This window comes from Sceloporus undulatus, chromosome 6 (assembly GCF_019175285.1).
Source record: "Sceloporus undulatus isolate JIND9_A2432 ecotype Alabama chromosome 6, SceUnd_v1.1, whole genome shotgun sequence".
In the NCBI taxonomy this organism is placed as follows: Eukaryota; Metazoa; Chordata; class Lepidosauria; order Squamata; family Phrynosomatidae; genus Sceloporus; species Sceloporus undulatus.
Window position 1 is genome coordinate 27018149 of NC_056527.1, and position 21352 is coordinate 27039500.

At 41.6% G+C, this 21352-nt stretch overlaps 1 protein-coding gene across 4 annotated transcripts in view; it reads left to right on the forward strand.

Moving 5' to 3' along the window:
* Positions 1–21352, forward strand: part of ST8SIA6 (ST8 alpha-N-acetyl-neuraminide alpha-2,8-sialyltransferase 6) — a 57186-nt gene that overhangs the window by 15236 nt on the left and 20598 nt on the right. For 2 of the 4 annotated variants that reach the window (XR_006104635.1, XM_042475105.1), the window contains exons 3-4: positions 3223–3321; positions 18106–18192. Coding sequence is in view for 3 of the 4 variants with exons in the window: in XM_042475105.1 (XP_042331039.1) it covers positions 3223–3321; positions 18106–18192 (186 nt within the window). In the remaining variant the exon portion in view is untranslated. Of the gene's footprint in view, positions 1–3196; positions 3322–18105; positions 18193–21352 lie in introns of all 4 variants that reach the window. The other 2 variants (XM_042475107.1, XM_042475106.1) reach the window with 2 other exon arrangements.

Here is a 21352-nt window from a genome sequence, read left to right on the forward strand (position 1 = left end):
AACTGAAAACTGTATTGCATTTAGATAGATAGATAGATAGATAGATAGATAGATAGATAGATAGATAGCAACCATTTGGGGGTATCATGTAGTATTTGGATTTTGGGAATTTGTATTATGGTCCTATTTTTGTCATCACTTTCTGTAGAGGTGAATGTCATTGGCATCCTTATATATCCAGAAAAAATTACAGTGAGATCCATGCAATATGTTTTTGTATATGACATGTTTCCCAAGTATGCAAGTGCATAAATGATTCCAGGATTTAAACATTAAAATTATTGTTGTTTTATTTATTGTTCTTGTATCCCTCCTTTCTCCCAAAATAGAATCCAGGGTAGCTTACAATAGTTTAAAAAACAATTACAGCTGAAATATTGATTACAAAAATTAAAAGAGAAATAACAATATTATTTAAAAGCATGGTTAAAAACAATTATAACCACTTAAAATATATTTTCAATATAATTTCATTTAAAAAGTAATTTAAAAAATTAAAAAATAAGAGGAGAAAAACAACCCATTATTAGTCTCTAGTCTTGCCAGAGCTTTGTGACTCTGGGCTATTTGTTTTTTTTAGCTATAAATAATCATTGATTTTATGTAAAGTTTGCCACTGTTATTAGGCATAATAATGGTAGCTGTAGTGGTAGCTGGGGTTTCTTTACTCTAGCCCTGTTTTTGGCTTTGCATCCTCTTCTCAAATATTTGAGCTGATGTACCTGTTTTTGATGACAGCATAATAGTTTTGCAGCTCCAGCACATCATGCTGGAGTAGCTGTAAATATGCAGCATTCATTCATAAGCGATTATGTTCTGGCATTCTGATTCTGGCTGTTTGTACTGTTCTGTTAATGCTATTTAATTCAGCTACAATCTAAGCACTACTTGCCATTTGACTTACCATGAGCCATCCCCATTTAAGCACCAGTTCTCAACAGTCCTTTGATTTTTTAGCACAGCCTTTTAATATATCCAGTATATTTGTGTATCTGTCATTAATTTCTAGGGGGGGTTGACAGATTGGGTGCCCCCACTCCTAATGTGGAAGGAACCAGCTTCCAGCAACAGTGGGGTCCCACTGTCCCTCTTTTTTTTTTCCCCCTAGAGGTAAAACTAGGTTTGGAAATGTCCTACTTCCCACCTTGAAAACTATGGACTCCATTTAGGGGAGAGGATGACTAAGATCTCATATACACTCCAGAAATAATGCAGTCTGATGCTGGTTTAACTGCCAAGGCTCCATCCTATGGAATCCTGGGACCCATAGTTTGTTGGGCACCAGAGCTCACTGATAGAGAAGGCTAAATATCTCACAATACTACAAATCTCAGGATTCCATAACATTGAGCCCTGGCAGTTAAAGCAGTGTCAGACTGCATTATTTCTGCAGTGCAGATTAGACCAAAATGTAATATATGGGCCAGTTTTTTCCAATATGGTGCCTTGAAGGAGTCTTGGGTTACAAGTCCAGTATTAACAAGCCAATGCCCATGCTGCTTCAGGTTGATGTAAACTGTAGTCCAATATAGTAATAATAATAATAATAATAATAATTTATTTCTATTTCCCGCCTCTTCCTACAGATCAAGGTGGAATCAGAACAAAATTACATACAATCATACAAATTCCAACTGTTAAAATTATCTTAAAATATCCCTCCTATAACACAATAATACAATATAATATGATACAATATAAAACAATATACTTGCCAAACCAGAGTTAAGATTCAGATTCATCTCTTACACAGTCGGGAATAGAGAGAAAGATAAGCATGTTGCTCATGTCAGCTTTGATGGGAAAGCCTGGCGGCAGAGATCTTAATGGCTTTTTAAAAAGCATCTAAGGTGGCAATATGACACATCTCCTCCAGCAGGTCATTCCAGAGTTTTGGAGCAATTGAGGTGAAAGATCTTTGGGAAGTAGATGTTAATCTAGTTTTTTGTATCTGTAATAAAAACTTCCCAGATGTCTTGAGAGTGCGGGGCAGACTATATGGGGAGAGGTGTTCCTGCACATAACCTGGGCCAAAGCCACATAGGCCTTTAAAGGTAATAACCAACATCTTGTACTGCGCCTGGAAGCTAATCAGCAGCCAGTGAAGATTTTTTTAGTACAGGTGTTATATGGTCAGTCCTAGAAGTACCTGTGATCAATCTGGCTGCCATATTTTGAATCAACTGAAGCTTCTGAACTTGGCACAAGGGTAGCCCCATGTAGAGCATGTTGCAGAAATCAAGTCAAGAGGTTACCAAATCATGTACCAATGCTTCAAGGTCCCCCTGGTCCAGGTGGGGTCACAGCTGGCAAATCAACCGAAGTTGAAAACAAGCACTCCTGGCTGTCACCTTCACCTGTGATGTCAGCTGGAGGGACGAATCCAGGAGTACTCCCTGACAGTGAACACAGTCCTTTAGGGGAAGTGTGACCCCGTCCAGGACTGGTTGATGGAACTCCTTCCCCGGATCGGGGTTCCCTATCACAAGTACCTCCATTTTACCTGGATTCAACTTGAGTTTGTTTTCCCTCATCCAGTCCATTACCGACCCAAGACAATCATTCAGAGGTGAGATGCTCTGATGAAAGTAGATAGAATGGAATTCTGTGCCTGGAGCATATTCCTGCCATTTTGAAATGTGAATCTGATTTCAAAGGCTCAGAACGTGGGCTTCAAAAACATAATAGTGGAGGGAGTTTGCAGAAGCTACATATGTCAGTTCGAGTCTAACCATGGTGCGGATGGGAGACCACCCATGTCAGCACTTTTGTGTTCCATCATGGGAGAAAGGTGAGATATGAATGCAATAAATAAACTACAATGGTATTATCTGAAATTCACATTTATGCTTGAGAGAAGCTTTGTAAAAGCCATTAATATTTATTCTTAAAATACCCCAGTATGTCTCTGAAATGAAATTATATTGATGCTATATGTGAGTTCCATTTTTTAAAAAGAAAAATACATTTTTGATTTACATCAGAATCAACACAATGTACTGAGCGATACAAGCAGAACCTAATTTTAAAAAATGGAGTATGCAACTCAAAGCATTCCTTCTCTAGATTGAAACTGCAGAATGAAAGTGAAACAGACTTCAGATTTCTTCCCCTCCTTAAAAGCTAGCTGCTGCTTATCTTTGCTTTACAGCAATTCATTGTGCTGTTGCCAAGACCATTTTTTATTCTTTCAAAGATGGATTTTCCTTTTTATGTAAACAGAACAACTCCTAATGAAACGGGGACTCAGAAGTCTGAGCAAGGCTCAAAATGCAAAGAAATGTGGAACAACAATTGGTCATCATCCATCAAGAAGAAAAGGTAGGACGTCTGCTTCTGTTTCAAAATTTGTTTGGTTTACAGCCAAAATGATGGGTCACAATTCCCAAAAGTCAAATATGTGGCTGCAGTAGTTCCATGTCTGAAATGTTCACTGCAGGCCAGGTTTAAATTAAGGCTAATAGCAATGTTATTTTAAAAAGTAGCAGGATATAGTTACAGCTCCAAGGGCCTAGTGAAGTGCCACTATAGTTATAACTTTCAGTGTAGCTCTTTACATTCTCCTTATTCTAAAGTAATAAAAATTGTTAATTTTAGTTACTTTTAAGGAAGATGTAAGAAAAGCTGTAAGCCATTGGCAAGTGGTTCAGATACACCTAACTAGGTCACATGCACCCTGTAATTATAAAAGTAACTAAACTATTACAGTTGCTTGGCAGAAATTGTAGTGTCATCTTTAGGTCTGTGGCAATTGTAATATTAGTTACATCATTGTCATTGCAAAAGTAATTGACTAGATTTACTTTTATTACTTATTTCTACCTGCTGGTCAAGCAGTGACCATATCTGACTCCTGGAGTGTACACAGAGTCCTGTGGGTCTGTGCTGAAGCCAGGGACTTGAGCCAGAATTAAAATACATCAGACAGAAGATGATTCTCTGTTGGCTGGCCAAGGATAGTCCAGGATCAGAATCCTATTCATCAGTTCCAGTTAGAGGCAACTCACTGAATCAATTGTTGAATGGTAAATGGTAGATAAATCCCATTAATTCAATGGGTCTTTGCTAATCAGGTCTAACAATAGAATTCAGCAGAAAATGTTCAAGGAGCCATACCATTAGGAAGGGGATTAGGGAGGGGGGTCGCAATAGGGCAACAAATTGTTAGCTGGTTGTTGTTGTTGTTCTCATTCTGTTTTATTCACTGTGTTGGGAAGAGGCTTGGCTTTTCTGCCTCAGGTGGTAACTTGGCTGCCATATGCCTTGACTCAGGGTGCATCTACACTGTATTAAATAATGCAGTTTGACATCACTTCAAGTGCTGTAGCAGTCAAACAGTCAGAAGAAGACTAGGCAGCTATGAAAGAACTAGAAAAGATCCTAAAGTGTAAAGATATACAACTGGGCATGAAAATTAGAATTGTACAAGTCATTGTATTCCTCCATTGTATTTCTCAATTCATGTGAGATGTGGTGCTGGAGAAGAGTGCTGAAGATACCATGGACAGCCAAAAAGACAAAGAAATGGGTCCTTGAACAGATCAAGCCTGAATTCTCATTTCTATGATACTTTTATTGTTTAGAAACAAAAGCAATTCCTTTGAGACCTAGCCATATCAAACATGGGAAAAATACTTTTGGAAGAGAGCTATAGACACTAGGGAATTCAGGCAGCTATAGTTCAGCTCTGGGCTCCTTTGGCACCTACCCTCTACTGAGCCTTAGTACTATTGGTTTTGAAATACTTCCATACATAAAGCTCATAAATGTTAATATGGCTATTCACAGTGCTGAGCAAGCTGCCAGAAAACTGCCAATGCTTTTCTTTGTTGTTATTGCTGGATTTTCTTCTGTATGTATTGATTTTTATATTACAGGTTTAAACAAGCAAAAATTACCATAACCTATTTCAGTAAGATGTCTCATTTACAGCTGAGGATGCTTAGGAGATGTCTTTTCTCTCTCTCTCTCTCTCTCTCTCCTCCCTTCACCCATGTTTTTCCCCAAAATGTATCATTATGACAGGGGGGGAAATTCAAAACAGATCTTCCATTCTGGCTTTTTCATACTTTTGATCAGTGCATATTGTCTAAGCATGTAAATCACTCACTCAAGAAGCCTCTAAGCCAGATCACACATTCAGTATTGCTCTGACAAATCACAATGGAATAAGACACACCACATAACATGGTGGACAGTAGCAGCTGCCTCATCATTCAATGGTTTCTGCTTTCATTCCTGGTGTTCACCAGCAAGCGGTGACTAGAGACAACTGAGGACTTGAGTCTCAGAGTTTTTTATTGGAATAGACAATATATCTTATAACAGGGAAGGATAACCTCGACTTCTGGGCTTGGTTCTGTTCTTTTTTGTGCTCCAGTCTGGCCTTCTGGAGTTCCTCAACTAAACATGACCCAGAGGTATCACTAGGAGTTCAGGGTGGGTGGGTAGACTACACTGGTGACACCCCAGAGGGGGGTAGTACCTGGTGGGGCGGTACACCTGGAGGGACTGGTGCAGGTCCTGGGCAAGTAAGAAATAATAATAATTATTATTATTATTGTTGTTGTTGTTGTTGTTGTTGTTGTTATTATTATTCACATATCCCACTTTTCTCCTACTCAAGGAAGCAAACAGCAGTTTAAAACAATTTTTAAAGAAATTGTGTCCTCTCCCTTTACTGCTTACCCAAGCAGCTGCACCAGACCCTAAATAGGCCCTCCAGAGACTGCATCACTGCCCACCTCCAGTGGTGCAAGCGGGGAGCTAATGGGGAGGGAGGGCAAGACAGTTCACCTCTCCATGCACCAGATGACACCAATCTCAGCAATGGCACTGACATGTCCCCTTTCCCATGATACCACCCACTGGATGATTCCTGGCTTTTGTATGTGCTGCCTCTCTCCTAATTCTAACGAAATGTCTCTCCCAAAACTTCATTAGTGGCAGTAAGACTTTTAAGCTAAAGTATGTGGGTATCTTTGGATCACCCTTCGGCCCAGTCCCAGTCCATCATTAAAATGTTTTCCTCAATAATTTTTCTTGCATTGCATCATAGGATGATGGGGCAGGGATTCTTGCCTGTCCCTGTGTGAGGTGGGAGATTGCAGTGAAGAGTCAGGATAAAAGTGTGTGATTGTTGACTGCAGAGGTGGTCCTGATGTCAGGCAGCAATCAGCCTATACATTGAACAACCACATTTGCAAAGTGCTGGATAGGGCACCCATTTGCCTCCTGGGGGCAAAGGAGGGAAAGATTCCTTTCATCTTCTGCTTACCGACAGTGGTGGTTTCTGTTTCCTAATCATGAACTACTTTACTATCCTGTTCTATTAGTATTTGGGACTCGTCAGGGAAAGAGAAACAGCCTGATTTATTTAAGGTTATAGCAGGTCAGATTAAAGTCCCATCCAAAAAGACTTGCATCAGTAAAGTCATATTCTGGAGCATCTAGCTTGATCTGTCAAGTCAGGTCCAGATGGAGGAAGACTTTGTCAGGACCATGGATAGCTACCAGTAAACTCTACTGGCTGCAGCCCTCCGTCTGTTTTGCATAAATGATTTGGATTACCACCACATCAGTCCCGGATAGCATGGGCAATAATCAAGGATGATAGAAGCTGTAATCCATAATGTGAAGTGGGTGCCAGGTTGCCTTCCCCTCATCTTGACACTTGGGTTACAGGAATTTAAAATGGCATGTTATGTGTGTAAAACATCTGTGTTGTCATGAAGCCCCATTATTTTTTCATGACCCATTCACATCTCTTCATTATCTGAATTCATGGCATGTTCTACAGATATACCTATGTCATTGTAAGTTGAATTCTGGTTGACTTAAATTTTTGACTGTCCAGTCAGTGTCACTGCCCTTCAAGCTTTCTCGTTATTATTGCTGCTGTTATGTGCCTTGAAACAGTCTCTGATTTATATCAGACAGCCCTGTGCTAGGATTTTCTTAGCAAAATTTATCTACTTTTGCATTGAATTCCTCTAGAGATGAAAAAGTGTGACCTGCCCTAGGTCATCCAGCTGATTTCCATGGCTGAGTGGGGATTTGCTCCTTTGTCTCCTAGAGTCTAACGTTCAAAGCATTACACCATGTTGGCTTACTTGCTTCCCTCTATGGTGATCAAGGAAAGAGGAGTGTGTCCTCCCACTGTTGTTGGAATGCAGCTGCCGTCAGACCTAACCAGTGGTAAGGGATGATGGGGGCTGCTAAATTGCTAAGATACTGCTCTCTAATCAATTATTACTCAAGGTATGGCCCACCTATCCTCTCATAGAATTGGATGTGGGGTACACCTGGTCACAGGACACTGGCATAAACAAATGGTATTTATTATTTCTTCCATTTTAACTAGGCTGGTGTGTCTTTGAAGTGTTTAGAATGTATAAAAGACTGAGGTTTATAAATGCCACAATTATTTTCTTTCCTGGCGATGCCATTTATCCAGATTTCAGCAAAACACTTCACTTGATCTGCTGTATAGGTATTGGGTTGGGTATTAAACATATTTGTCATCTCTTGAGCACTGAAGGGACTGAGTTAATGCACACTTCCTCTGTATTTTATTTTTTTTTAAAAGCTCTCTTGAGTGAAAAAAATTAAACATTTTTGAAATATCAGTGGAAATAGAATGACAACATACCAATAAAGACTGTCAAATGAAATCCTTTCCACTTGTTTGGATTCTGTCTAAAAATAAAGGCCCTACATATGAAAGCAAATAGATGCTTAGAGATCAACACAAGCTATTTCATGTTCAGAAATTAAAAGTAGGACATAGGAAGACTTTTCATTTATCTGTCAGTGTTCCCTATTGAATGGGTGTTGCATAGCACTGCATGCTGTTAATGCTCAAAGCCTCAACCAGGTCATGCAAAATACCATTTTCCAACCTTGCCCTGTGTGAAGGTTTGCTGAATTCAGACAGGCGTTGTGGGTTAACAATAAGAGTCGCAAAGCCATGCAGTGCTAGAAGGTATCTGCTTCATTGCACAACAGGATTTGGTTTTCTTCCCTGATGTCTTACCACTGTCTGCAGAGAAATAGCTACCTTAGGCACCTCCAATGGATCAAAAGATAGGTAAAAATAAATACATTTTCAGTGGACAGCACTGCACCGATTGTCACAAGCAGCATCGTTCTCTCATTCATTTTATTTAACCTTTGTGGCACAAAGTGAAGCTCAGCTGAAGATTTTCTTTTGGAGTATATTAGGCTCAAGACCAGATGTGTAGGTGGAAAAGCTGCTGCTTATAATCACTTCAAAACCTCAGGATAAATGGGGCACATAGGGAGAGGGATCGAAAGTGCCAAGAATGTAAGGAAATAGAACAGAGTCATCATTTTTCATACCTAAATGCCCAATCAGCCTGTTTGATGTAGAAGATTTATTACTCGTAGACTGAAATTGCTTTGACACACTTCAAAACTAAAGATAACTTAGAAGAATTTTTTCTGGTGCCAGATATTTTGGGTGAACCCAGAGAAAAATAGGAGCCAGATGGACTATAGGTTTGTACTAGCTGCCGCCTGTCTGATCTACCTAAGCCAGTGTGGTGGAGACCATGGTTCAAATCCTCACTCAGCCATAGAAACCCACTGTGAGAGTCATACACTCTCAACCACAGAAGAGGGCAGTGACAAACCCCCTTTAAACAAGAAAGGCACATGATAGATTCACCTTAGGGTTGTTGTTGTGTGCCTTGAAAGGACACAACAACAACCTGATTTAGCTTCTTACACCCTCCCATTGTTATAGCCTAACCACTGCAGTAAGTTTCATGTCTAATGATTTTCTGGATTGGAATCCTGTTGCTGCTAATGGTTGCAGTGATGGTGTACAGAGTGGTGCTAATGGTTCAGTGGTGGTGAATGAAGGCAAACTAAATCTGATGGCTTTGAGCAGCCTATTTCTACAGTACTTCCCTTGCTTCACTGATGCTGCCACGGCCTATGCCAATATAAATAGCTAGGGAATGCTCAAATTAGGTAGTTGCTATTGTGTTTTCCTTTTGTACACAGCTTAGGTGTTTTGGAACATTATGCCACTTATGAATAGGTAAAATAAAAAATAAACCAGCACCAGTTCTCATCAGACTTTGACATGTATTCAAAAATAGCAGGTACTCTTTTCTACAGTTTTCCTCAGTCCAGCGCCTTCCACATGTGTTGGACTAAAATTCCCATCATTCTAGAAAGCATACCCAGTGACCTGCGGGAGAGGGATAGTGAGGACTATATTCCAGTGCATGGAAGGTACTAGACTGGAGAAGGTGATTCTTCACCTGTTATCTTCTCTGAAATGGTCAAAGTTAATTTTCCAATTCCAGTGTTCCACTGCCTAATTTCTGTCTCATTCTGCTGCATATATAGGCCATCCCTATAAGGCTGTTAGTGAGAGATATCAAGTGAAAAGTGCATCTGGGGAGAGGAATTCTTGGGCTACCTCAGTAAATCTTCTAAAACTCAGAGAACATTTCACCTATGTGTAACTAAGGCAAACCAAACAAACATTGTTTTCTTTCTCAGTGACATGTCCTCTTGTCCTTGCATTGCAATGAACAAAGTGGATGGAGAAGAGAAGACTCACAGAGCCTCTTGAAATAGTTTTATAATGCCTGTGGGCTAGAAGGACTCTAGTCAGAGAAAGCTTTGCATAAATATGCATGGTTCTTTGATCAGCAGTCAACACAAGGGATTGGGGTGGGGGGGGAGCAAAGGATCCTATATCACACTTGGGTAAGAAGACAAAAATGTAAAAATTAACTTCAAACATCGTTTTCATTTTTTCTGTTACCCAAGCCTGTCCCAATCTCCCCTGTAGATGTGCTTGACTGAAGCTTCCCAAATCCCTAGAAATCATTGGCTATGTTGACTGGGGATGATGGGAGCTGTACGGCAACGTATCCAGAGTGTCCACAGATTGCTTTAGCAAGCCGATAAGGACACTTACTGGGGTAGATACAAGAACTAGCTCCACTTTTCCCTGTCATCCTGCAGAAATGCAAAGGTATCCTCATTGTCATCTGGTTCCCTAATTGTTTCCTTTCTCAGTGACATGTCTTCTTGCCAAGTTATAACAAAGACTTGCAGGGGGGGTACGTTGAACTAATGTACTTAAGCTTCTGGGCTTTGAGTTACAGTCCTTGTTGGAGTTCTCTATGTCATGTCATCTAAACAGGCTAGATTGGGAAGCACCCAAGACAGGGCCTTTTTGATAGCAGCATCCTAACTGTGTGAAACTCCATCTCAAGGGAGGCGTGGTTGACTATTTCCTGATCTGTTTTAGACATACTACCTGTTCTACTGGGGTTTTGACAGTTTTCCACTCTTTCACTTTAAGCGTTAAAAAAATGTGGGAAATTCACTGAAGGTATAGCTATCAGTGGCTATTACTCTGGATGGCTAGCTATCATCTTCAGATTAAAAGGAAGGTGTCCCTCTAGATCAGTGGCTGGAGAATACAAGATGGAGAGTGAAATTGCTTGCAAGCTTCCTGTAGGCCACTGTGGGAGCTGAATGCTGGACTAATATGGCTTTTGGTCTGATTAATCTACTACAGCTCTTATTCTGTTGCTGCAGCTGCTTACAGATTTTACAATATAGTTTTGATCTTCATTTTTTTCTGTGAAGTTCCAGTATTATTCTTTTTACTCTGCATCACCTTTTGTGTCTATTAGGTGATGGGCACAATTTTATTAATTCCGTAAATATGATTGATTAAATACTGAATCAGTCTAGCCATTTCTTAGTTCCTCATACTTTCCCTCTCCTTCATGTTATACATGCATTATGATTTCTAGACTATGGGAAAATACATAGGTCCTTCATCTGACCATGGAGCCGGAGCGGAGGATGAATTCTTTGATGCTCTTTGAAGCCGAACGGTGTCTCTGTGGCTTTCTAATATGTTCCCAGTCCAGTGACATCTCTACCAGACTCTGACAGTTGTTCTCATTTTCTGATCTCCAGCTAGCAAATGTCCTCAGGCAATAGTTTGTTTTAGAACCTTGCAGGAGTTTCCCCTAGATGGCAGAATTGCCTCAAGTCACTTTTCCCTCTCTTTCCTCTCTTCTCTCTCTCTCTCTCTTATATCAGCTTTAAAGCCTTTCCCCCTTAATTTATAGAGATTTTTCCCCTTAGGCTTCTGTCTTCTAAGTAAAATTATTTTGTAGTGTATGATGATATTCAACACCAAAGAAAAGAACTGTTCAGCAATTTTCCCCACAGCCCCTTAATGTATTTTTTCTGCTTGGCTGAACCATAGTGTGACACTGATATTACCATACTTTTTATGTAAGCAGTAGCTTAGTAAACTCAGCTAACTTGAAATGATGGGATTTAAAAAAAAAAATGTCTTCTGCTTTGAATGTATCTCTCAGCCTGTGCTCTGCTGAGGTTCATAACCCTGAAATAGTTATTTTAAGAACAAGCAAATTATGCTCTTCCTATATTACTTCTGGACCAATCTGACTATGCCAAATGCTTGTCTTTTTTACCAGCTTCCCTTTTCACCATATTTTGCATCACCAGCATCCCCACTTCTGTACTGTAACAGGCCAGAAGACAAGGCCAAAGAGGGAAGAAAAACCACCTGTCCTATGAGTTAACAAGTTTCCTGCCAGAAATTTACAGGCTGCTGTGTAATTGTTGTTGTGGTGTGCCTTCAAGTCAGCTCAGACTTACGGGAGTGCTACCCTGGACATTTAGTTAGATGGATCACCATCACCTTCCTCTGAAGCTGTCATCCATTGTTTTTTTTGTGGGTTTTCGGGCTATGAGGCCATGTTCTAGAAGAGTTTATTCCTGAAGTTTCACCAGCATCTGTGGCTGGCATCTTTCTTTGAAGATGCTAGCCACAGATGCTGGCAAAACGACAGGAATAAACTTTTCTAGAATATGGCCACATAGCCCAAAAAACACACAAAAAAACTATGGATGCTGGCCATGAAAGCCTTCTTCATCCAGTGTGTTTCCATGGCTGAGCAGGGAGTCAAACCTTGGTTTCCCAGAGTCCTACTATACTGGCACTGTAGCCATATTTGTGGCTATATAGCAGACACTGGAAACATTCCTTTTTTAGGATGGTAACTCCCAGAACCTCATGGGATGGCCATGCTTGTTGGGGGATTTGTTTACCAAAAATTTTTTTTTTCCTGGCCACTGACCATGTTGTCTGGGAGATTTTAGGAATTGTTGCCCTTTTTAAAAAGCCATTTTCCCATGCTCTGTCCAATGAAGGCAGGGGGATTTAAGTTCAACTGATTTCAAATAGTGTGCTGTAAGTTTGGGTAAGTCTGGATCCATGTCCAAGAGCTTGAACTTGTTAATAGGGAGATACAAAGAAAAGCGGTCAGCAATCCCACCTATGCTATTTTCTAAGCCTCATATGTTTGAAAAACGTGGGATATGACCTCAACACTGGGCCAGTTTTGCATAGATCTGTCCCACCACCAAGTAGGTGTATTCCATATTAGCCATCATTTCCTCTAGAAGGCTTAACCCCTGCTTGAAAAGAACATGGGCCTACTATTGCAAAAAGAAAAGAAAAGAAAAAGCACAATGGTAACACTATTAAAATGTGGGCTAGACAATGCTCCTGTTGGGTAGATTTGTAACTAGTTGATGTTGTTCGCTGCCTTGAGTTGGAAGAAAGGTGGGGTACAAGAAAATAAGAATAAGAATTAATGTATCAAATTCAAAGAGTGTTCATCAATAATTCTTCTTCATCCTGGTGGGGTACCTAATGGGATACTTCAGTGCCTTGTCCTGGGCCCAATATTGATACATCTTTATTTATGGTTTGGCTGATGGAATTGAGAACATGCTTATCAGATTAGCAGTTTGTTAGAAGTGCAACAATACTTGGCACTGAAGAGTCAAGAATGCCTCAGAGCAGGCAGTAGTAATACAGTTAGGCAGTTTGAGTCACCCAAAGTGTCCTCCCCCTCTTGTCTACCTATCCTGACCCCTCTCTGATTTAAACTAATACTCTTAGGGATGTTTTCCACCTCCTGTCTCCCTGCTAGTCCACTCTCAGCTGTTCTCTGAAGCAGTAACATCACTGAGTGTGTGTTAGAAGGGGTGCAGACCGCACTGGGTGACACCCCAGAAGGGGGGTGACACCCCAGAAGATTAGGTGACACCTAGTCAGTACGCCATCCCACCCCACAGGGTGTTCCTGGGGCCTTGGGCTGCCAGGAGGCCTTGGGGATCCTTTCTGGGCCACCACGAGGCCTTGTGTGCTTTGTCTAGGCCAGGGGTCGGCAACCTACGGCCCGCAGGCCGGATCTGGCCCACCGAGGCCTTTCTATCGGCCCCCGCGCAGTCCTGCCACCGATTGCCACCGTTTCCGCGCCGCTCCAGGCGCCATTTTATTTTTCAAAACGGCGGCTGAAGTCTCGCGTGACCTTTCCCAGGACGGGAAAGGTCACGCAAGACTTTGCCACCATTTTGAAAAACAAAATGGCGGCGGAGGAGGGGAGGGCCGCGCGGCCTGGGGTGGAGGAGGCAAAGGATGAAGACCGGCGCCGCCCTCACCCGCCTCCCCGCGGAGCTCTGCGCAGCTCCGCGCGGCCCTCCCCGCCTCCCCGCGGGGCTCCACGGGGCTCCGCGCAGCCCCGCGCTGCCCACCTCCTCCTCTGTTTCCTCCATCCTGCCCCCAGGCTGCGCGGCGCATGGAGGAGGGGGAGGAGAAGAAAGAAGAGGAGGAGGAGGAAGAGGAGGGAGGAAGAGCAGGAGGAGGCAGCAGCAGGAGGAAGAGGAGATGGGGGCAGCAGGAGGAGGAAGAGGAGAGAGGAAGAGCAGGAGGAGGAAGAGGAGATGGGGCAGCAGGAGGAGGAAGAGGAGGAGGAAGAGGAGATGGGGCAGCAGGAGGAGGAAGAGGAGAGAGGAAGAGTAGGAGGAGGAAGAGGAGATGGGGGCAGCAGGAGGAGGAAGAGGAGAGAGGAAGAGGAGATGGGGGCAGCAGGAGGAGGAAGAGGAGAAGGTGGTGAGTGGCCAGAGGCCACGTGGGTTTTTTTGTTTTATTTTGCATTCTTTTTAACTGCTAACAAGTCTCCCTGCTTTGACAATGATAGTGTGATGGTGATGATGATATTGATGATGACGATGATGATATAAGCCAGCTTGAGAGGCATGGAGGCACTGTTTCTGAAGCCAAGAGAGTGTCACCTTCCAAAGTGTGTTTTGTGTGCTTTTAATGCTAACAAGTCTCCCTTGCTTTGACAATGATAGTGTGGTGATGATGATGATGAGTCAGCTTGAGAAGCATGCAACTACTGTTTCAGAAGCTGAGAGAGTGTCACCTTGCAAAGTGTGTTTTGTGTGCTTTTAATGCTAACAAGTCTCCCTTGCTTTGACAATGATAGTGTGGTGGTGGTGGTGGTGATGATGATGATGATGATGATGATGATAATGATATGAGTCAGCTTGAGAGGCATGCACGCACTGTTTCTGAAGCCAAGAGAGTGTAACTTTCCAAAGTGCCTTTTCTGTTTGTTTTTGGTTCTTTAATGGTGATATTGATATCAGAAAGCCTCTGAGGCAAGGCCAATGTAAATTGCTGTGATTTTTACAAACCCATGCGCAGTGAAGAAAAACCAAAGTCCCTTGACCAAGTACACACTTCTGAGAAGTACACTTGGTCCAAGAACGGTGAAACCACCTTGACTTGTTCAATATGCATAGCCATGTTAAACCATGCTAAGTGTTAAACCCAAGGGGTTTGGTTATGGAATAAGCCTCTGAAATATGCAAGAGGCCATGTTAAGTAAAGCCATGTGAAATGCACAACTGTGCTGTTGTGTGTGTTTTGGAATGCAGGTTGGGGGTGTTTGTCCAGAAAGGGACCGAGGAGGAGAGGGTGGGCACACGCCTCCTCCTCCTTGCAGGGCTTTGGTGGAGGCTCCGACCCAGAGGGTGGCTCCGCCCCAGAGGGTGGAAGCTCCTCCCCGGATGGTGGAAGCTCCACCCCCGGCTTCGGCCCCCCGACTTGTCTGAGGGACACCAACCCAGCCCCCAGCTCCAAAAGGTTGCCTACCCCTGGTCTAGGCTGCCACTTGTGTGCATGTGTGCTCCCATGCGGGGCGTGCATGCCAAAAGTCCCCCCAACACACCGGGTATCATCAAGTTGGATGATGCCACTGCTCTGAAGCTAGATTAGATCAGCGCCCTAAGTAACTTCAAATGGAGATGCTATAATAAAGCTATGAGTTTGTTTCTTCAAGCTATTGATGTCTTTAATCTTTAATCAGGATCTCCACCTGTGGCACACACTCTCTGTCACAAATGATGCCAAATTAGGTGGGGTAGCTAATACCCAAGAGGACAAAATCAGGATTTAAAAAGACCTTAACAGGCTGGGGAGGTGAGGCAAAACTAACAAGATGAATTTCAATAAGGAGAATGGTAAGGTGCTACATTTAGGCAGGGAAAATGAAATCCACAAATACAGGATGGTTCACACCTAGTTTGACAACAGTACATGTGAAAAAGATTACAGGGCTTATTAAATGACAAACTACGCATGAGTCAGTGTGAGGCAGTGGTCAAAAAATCTGCTTCAGTAGGAATATAGTGTCTGGATTGACACTTGACTTGAAAACACATACACACAGTTCAAGCGAAGTGATAAAACAGCCTAGATTGAATCTTGGAAAAGACTTCTCAGCTTGGAGAAGTCTGAGTGGTGACATGATAGCCATCATTAAATATCTGGAGGGATGTCATGTAGAAGATGGGGCAAGCTAGTTTTCTGCAGCTCCAGAATTAGAAACAAACCAACAGATTCAAATTGCAAGAAAAGGGATTCCACCTAAATATTATGAAGACCTTCCAGGTGATAACAGCTGTTTGTGAAACAGATTGTATTAGAGACTGGTGGGCCAATCTTCATTGATGGTTTTTATACAGAGGTTGGATGGCCATCCCTCAGGAGTTCTCTAGTTGTTTATACCTGCATGGCAGGGGATTTACTAAATGGCTTTTGCAATCTCTCCCAACTCTGTGGTTCTATTCTATTAGGTTGCAGTCCTATGCCCATTTGATGAGAAATAAATCCCATTGAACTCCGTCAGTCTTAATTCTGCAGGGAAATGTAAGTGATTGCTCAGTGGGAGCCTTTTAAAGCACGACTACATTTAAGACTGGCCTCACACATCCTTTTTTTCAAATCTGAATTAAGTCTGCAAGGTGCATTGTCAAAAAGGAAGGGGGAAAAACTCTGCGTGAACATTTGTAGTTTTTGCATTAGTTCATTACATATGAATGTGCAGTTCAGTGTATAGGCCTCCTGGCAGGTGAATGTACGTTTTACAAAAATACTGAACATTACCAGTCTCTAAACACAATGCTGAAATTGTTCAAAGAGTCCAATAAATAAATTAAAAATACAAGGCAGTATGCTGCTGTATGTTGTTTTCACAAAGGGATGTCTCTCAGAACACCATTAATGTTTAAAAACCTGGTTCAACATCACTGAGATAACAGGAAGAGATGTTTCTGTCACAGCAGTGGTCCCAAGTGAGTGAGATGGTAAATCCATTCTAGGGTTTAAAACCTGAATTTTAAAGGAGCTACCCAAAGTGCTGAACCCTATCAGTGGGAGGAATGCTTCCTTTAAAGTTTGGACTAAAACCTGGAGTGTATTCACCAACCTGATGGCATGGGAATGAGGAGAAATTTCCTCCCCAAGTAACCCCTGGAAAAATTTGGAGGCCATGCTGGTGAATTAACAATCCAGGACCCAAGTTTATTGAAAGAATGCATTGCTGTCCCACATCCTGACACATAAGAATCTGACACAAATGGGCTCAGTATCTGTATGCTATAATGTAGTATCCTAAAAGCCACAAGATTAATTTTTCATCCAACCAACATTTGTAGCAATTTAGGCTAGTTTTCCAGGCCAGATATCTAAATAGGTCTTCTACAGATTCCTTCCATGTAAACAATCCAGTAGCCATTCCTTGCTATTAGAAGGCCTTAACATTTTATGTAGTGGGGGGAGACAACCAAATATTCTAAGAGTAACCTTCTTTGTGGCAGCCAGTGTTACTGGAAGAAAAGTCTTGGAAGCAAAGGCATGCAATTCTATAGAGACCCAAGCAGTTTTCTAAGTTAGCCCAGGTGAAACCATATTAGCCTTCTCTTCCAAGAGCTTCAGTTGTAGATTATTTCAAGTCAGATGGATGGATTCCCCCACCCCATCAGAAATTACTCTAGTATCCTTGAGAAGAAACAGCCAGCCGTTCAGCAAGAAATGTCCTAATCAGAGGAGCTTTCTTTACATCCTGACTGGTCCTTGTCCTGGTGTAATTCAGAGTCATTGCCCCATATACAGTACCAGTCTTCCAGGTGTGTTAGACTGCGACTGCCACTGTCTCTAGGCAGGAAGGGAAATGCTTTTTTATTCAGGCCAGCTTTTGGCAATGAAGTGATTGGTAAAAGAGGAATATTTGAAGTCTAGGTGCTATATACAGTACTTTCTTTGTTGTTGTCCTTTTAACTGCTTTTGAAATGGTTGTGTTTTCTTGTTATAGTAAGGAGAAGGAGTATCTGTAACTTTTAAAATGTATTCTTGTTGTGAGCTGCCCTGTTGGTTAAGAACAGGCAAGTGTCATTTAACAATTAAGGCTAAAAGTGACAAAAGAGTTCAGTGCATCTGAAATATATAGTGTTAAACTAAATGTCATGGAGTGTATATGCCATATAATCAATTCAATTTCATTCCCATAGTGGGATTTCCTCAATAGTTTAGGCCCCAGCAATCATACCTGTAAATTAATCCCATGTTTACCTTCCAGTACCCAGTTAAAATACAAAGCATGCAAAAATGCAAGTTCCATAAGTGAGGACAATCATGTGCTATGACAGACATCTTTCACCACTTGAAGGAACACCACTCCTAAAACCTTGCTAAATGTATTGCATAGTTTGATCTTAAACAGTTTCAAATGCTCAGCAGATCAGGTCAGTCCACCTGGCTTGTCCCCACTCCTTTTTTATGCAGAGAGATTACCATGTCACCTGCACAGGCAGTGAAGAAAAGAAAAATGAAGTACAGTAGTGTGTTTCTAATGTTTTCATCTTTTTTAGGTATTCTGAAGACTATTATTTGCAAATAGTTGGGAAACTACAGAACTGTACATGGAAGAAGAGGCCACAAGAATATACTAAATTCAGGTGAGGCTGTGATCCTTTACCCATTGACCCAGCCATATGTCTCACTGGATTTACTGTTGAGTAAACATGTCTCGGATTGATCTATATTTTTCCCCTTAGGCCAGAGTCACGTGTCACAGATACAAATGTATAACCTGAAGTTATGCACTCATGACTGCAATGTATTCACGGTATGTAGCCCATAGTTTAGAGGCTATGTAGTAACCATGAAAATCCTTCAATCACCACTTATCGGGCAGCATCTGCTGCAATGAACAGGGGTCTGTTCCCCATCACTTACTGTTCCCACCCAACCTCTCACACTAGTGACCTCCTTTGTGAGGGGATTAGTGACAGGGCCTCTGTTTCTGCCTATTGCAATCGGAATCACTCAGAGAATTGGGTGAAAATGGCAGCCAGCTGCTTCTCAAGCAATAGGGGAACAGTTCACCATTGATTACAGTGGCTGTTGCTCAGTATGTGGGGATTGGGGAGGTGGTGCTAGAATTCATTGTGTAGCACTGTAACTGCAGTGCTTATACATTATAATGACTGTACAGGATTTCAGCCTTTATTCTAGAAAACAATCCGGGGGGGGGGGGGGGGCTCTGCCTATGAAATGTGAGTTAATAAAATAAGCAAACAAAACATCTGTCAGACACAAAGCCTCCTGTTTCTTACTACCTGGGGAATACAATGCTTTATTGGGGTAATTTTCTGTAGTGTGAAAGCTAAAGAAATCATGAGTAATACTGCTTTACCTGCCTTTGCTCCTTGTTTGTGGGATGAATAGCAGAATTAGCTTAGTAGGCTCAACATGTTTAGCATTAAAGCTGCTGCAACAGTTGGTAGATGAAATGTATATGAAATGCTGTATTGCTTCTGTGCAGTTCCTAATACTGAAATTATATTAAAGTGTGTTTATAATGCATTATTTTATCCAGCATAAAAGTGGAAATTCCAACTCAGACATTATTCTGACTGGGGTATAAGATGGTAACTTAGGTTGGCTGGAAAGAGGGATTCCATAACATCATTGCTAATTAATCATTGTGACTTTGTATTACATCCAGTATCAGAAGCATTTTGCCTTTATTACCCATGAATGAGGTACCCATGACCAAGAAGGTGTGATGGGGTACCCATGACCAAGAAGGTGTGATTGCCCTTGTGTTCTTTTTATGGGGTTTCATAGGCATTGATGGAAATGAGAGAGAGCTGAAAAGACTATTATGTGCCTGTGCTGAGATGCATGCGTCTATGAGTCAGGAGCATAGCAATTTTTTTTGTTGCTAACTGCCTTCAGATTGACTTTAACTTATGGCAACCCCATGAATGAGAGACCTCTTTCATCACCCTGTCATCAAAAACCTTGCTCAGCTCTTGCAGATTCAGGTCCATGGCTTCATTGTCTTGAGTCTATCAATCAAGAATGCAGTCTTCCTCTTTTCCTATTGTTTTCTGCCTTACCAAGCATTGTCATCTTTTCTAGTGAGTCATGTCTTCTCATGATGTGGCCAAAGTACACCAGCCTCACCTAAGTCATCTTGGCTTCTACGGAGAGTTCATTTGATCTAGACCCATTGCCTTTCCAGCAGTCCAAAGTATCTGCAGAATTCAGAACAGTTGGGAGGAGGATGAGAGCATTCTCACAGTCAGAATTCCACTTTCTCAAATGAAATTTTCCTTCATTCTCCAAATTTGTAGCTCTGCAGAATATTAAAAGATCAGTTGAACATTTAGAAATATAGTTTAGCATTCAAAGGAAGGGGGAAGGGACAGTTACCAAGGGGGTTTGAAGATAGATATTCCAAAAATTCTAGGTGTGAACTATTTTCAATGTCTCACTATTTGAAAACTTAGAAAAATGAAGACTGAAGAAAAGTGAGAAATGAAAGTATATAATTCTTATGGAGGACCAATGCCCTCATTTTGCCTCACTGTAGCTGTACTCCTGATGTGTGCATTGCCCCTGTCCTATCCCCAGCCTAAATCAGATATGGTCTTCAGGACCAGAACATTTATAAACACCTGCACTAAAGCATCAGAAGTGTAACTCTGCTATAAGAGTAAATAGATGCTAATATTAAACTATACCAATGCATAAATAAAATATTTATTCCATCATAACTCCTGTGCCCTCCCCAAAAAACATTCATCTTGTAGTTAGTTTGAAAACAAGCAGCCCACAGATCTAAATAAAAAACATCTAATTTTTTAAAAAATATATATACAACAGACTGAAGATTCTACAACTGAAAAATAGTAAGACTAAGGCAAATGTGTACGTTTAGAAGCTTAGGTCTTTTCACATCTGATATTTTTATTTTCATTTCATGACTGGACTAATGGAATGAGAGGGCAGCATTTGTGTGTTTTTTTTTTATTATTTCTGCCTACAAAACCGCTGAATTTTTAGAGGTTTTGTGTGAGAACTGTTTTTTGCATATATATTTTTAACAACTGCCTGGTTTCATGTTAAATCTTTCCCCTCAGTCTCTTCTCCTTTTTGCACTTTTCCAAAACAGGATATTAAAATTTTACAGAGCTCTTGCTTTGACAACACATCAGAGGCTGGCTAGAGTTCTGATCTTTTAATACATCCGAGAAAACAGACTTTCCTTGTTAGAATGTACTACATTCCCTGAATTTTTTAGTATGAATGTGAGGACATGTTGCCTTGTGTTCCCATGAAAAGTGTCAGCCCCATTAAATGAACAAAAGAAGCAACTTTTCTGGAGTGTCTTTTTCTGGAATGTCTACATTCCAGGTGATTCTGTTGAGAACTTGGAAAAATTACTTTTGCAGCAACTTTTAGCACCCAAAATTCCCCAGCCAAGAAGATACGCGGTGGCGGCAGCAAAGCCTAAATGCTTGTGGAGCTCCTTCTCCCACCCTGACCCTGACTGACCCTTTCTTCATCCTTAGAGGCGGTGGTGGAGGAGGGGCAGATACACTCGTCCCCCGGGTTACGAAATTAATTCGTTCCGCCGCCATTTTCGTAACCCGGAAGTCTTTCGTTAGCCGAATCCCCATAGGCGCTAATGGGGAAAAGCCGCGGCTCCGCCGCGGCTCCATTTTAAAAAGCGCCAGCGTTTTTTCGCAACCCGGGTAAACCTTCGTAACCCGGAAATAATTAATTAATTTATTTTTTTTCGTAACCCGGAAATTTCGTATCGCG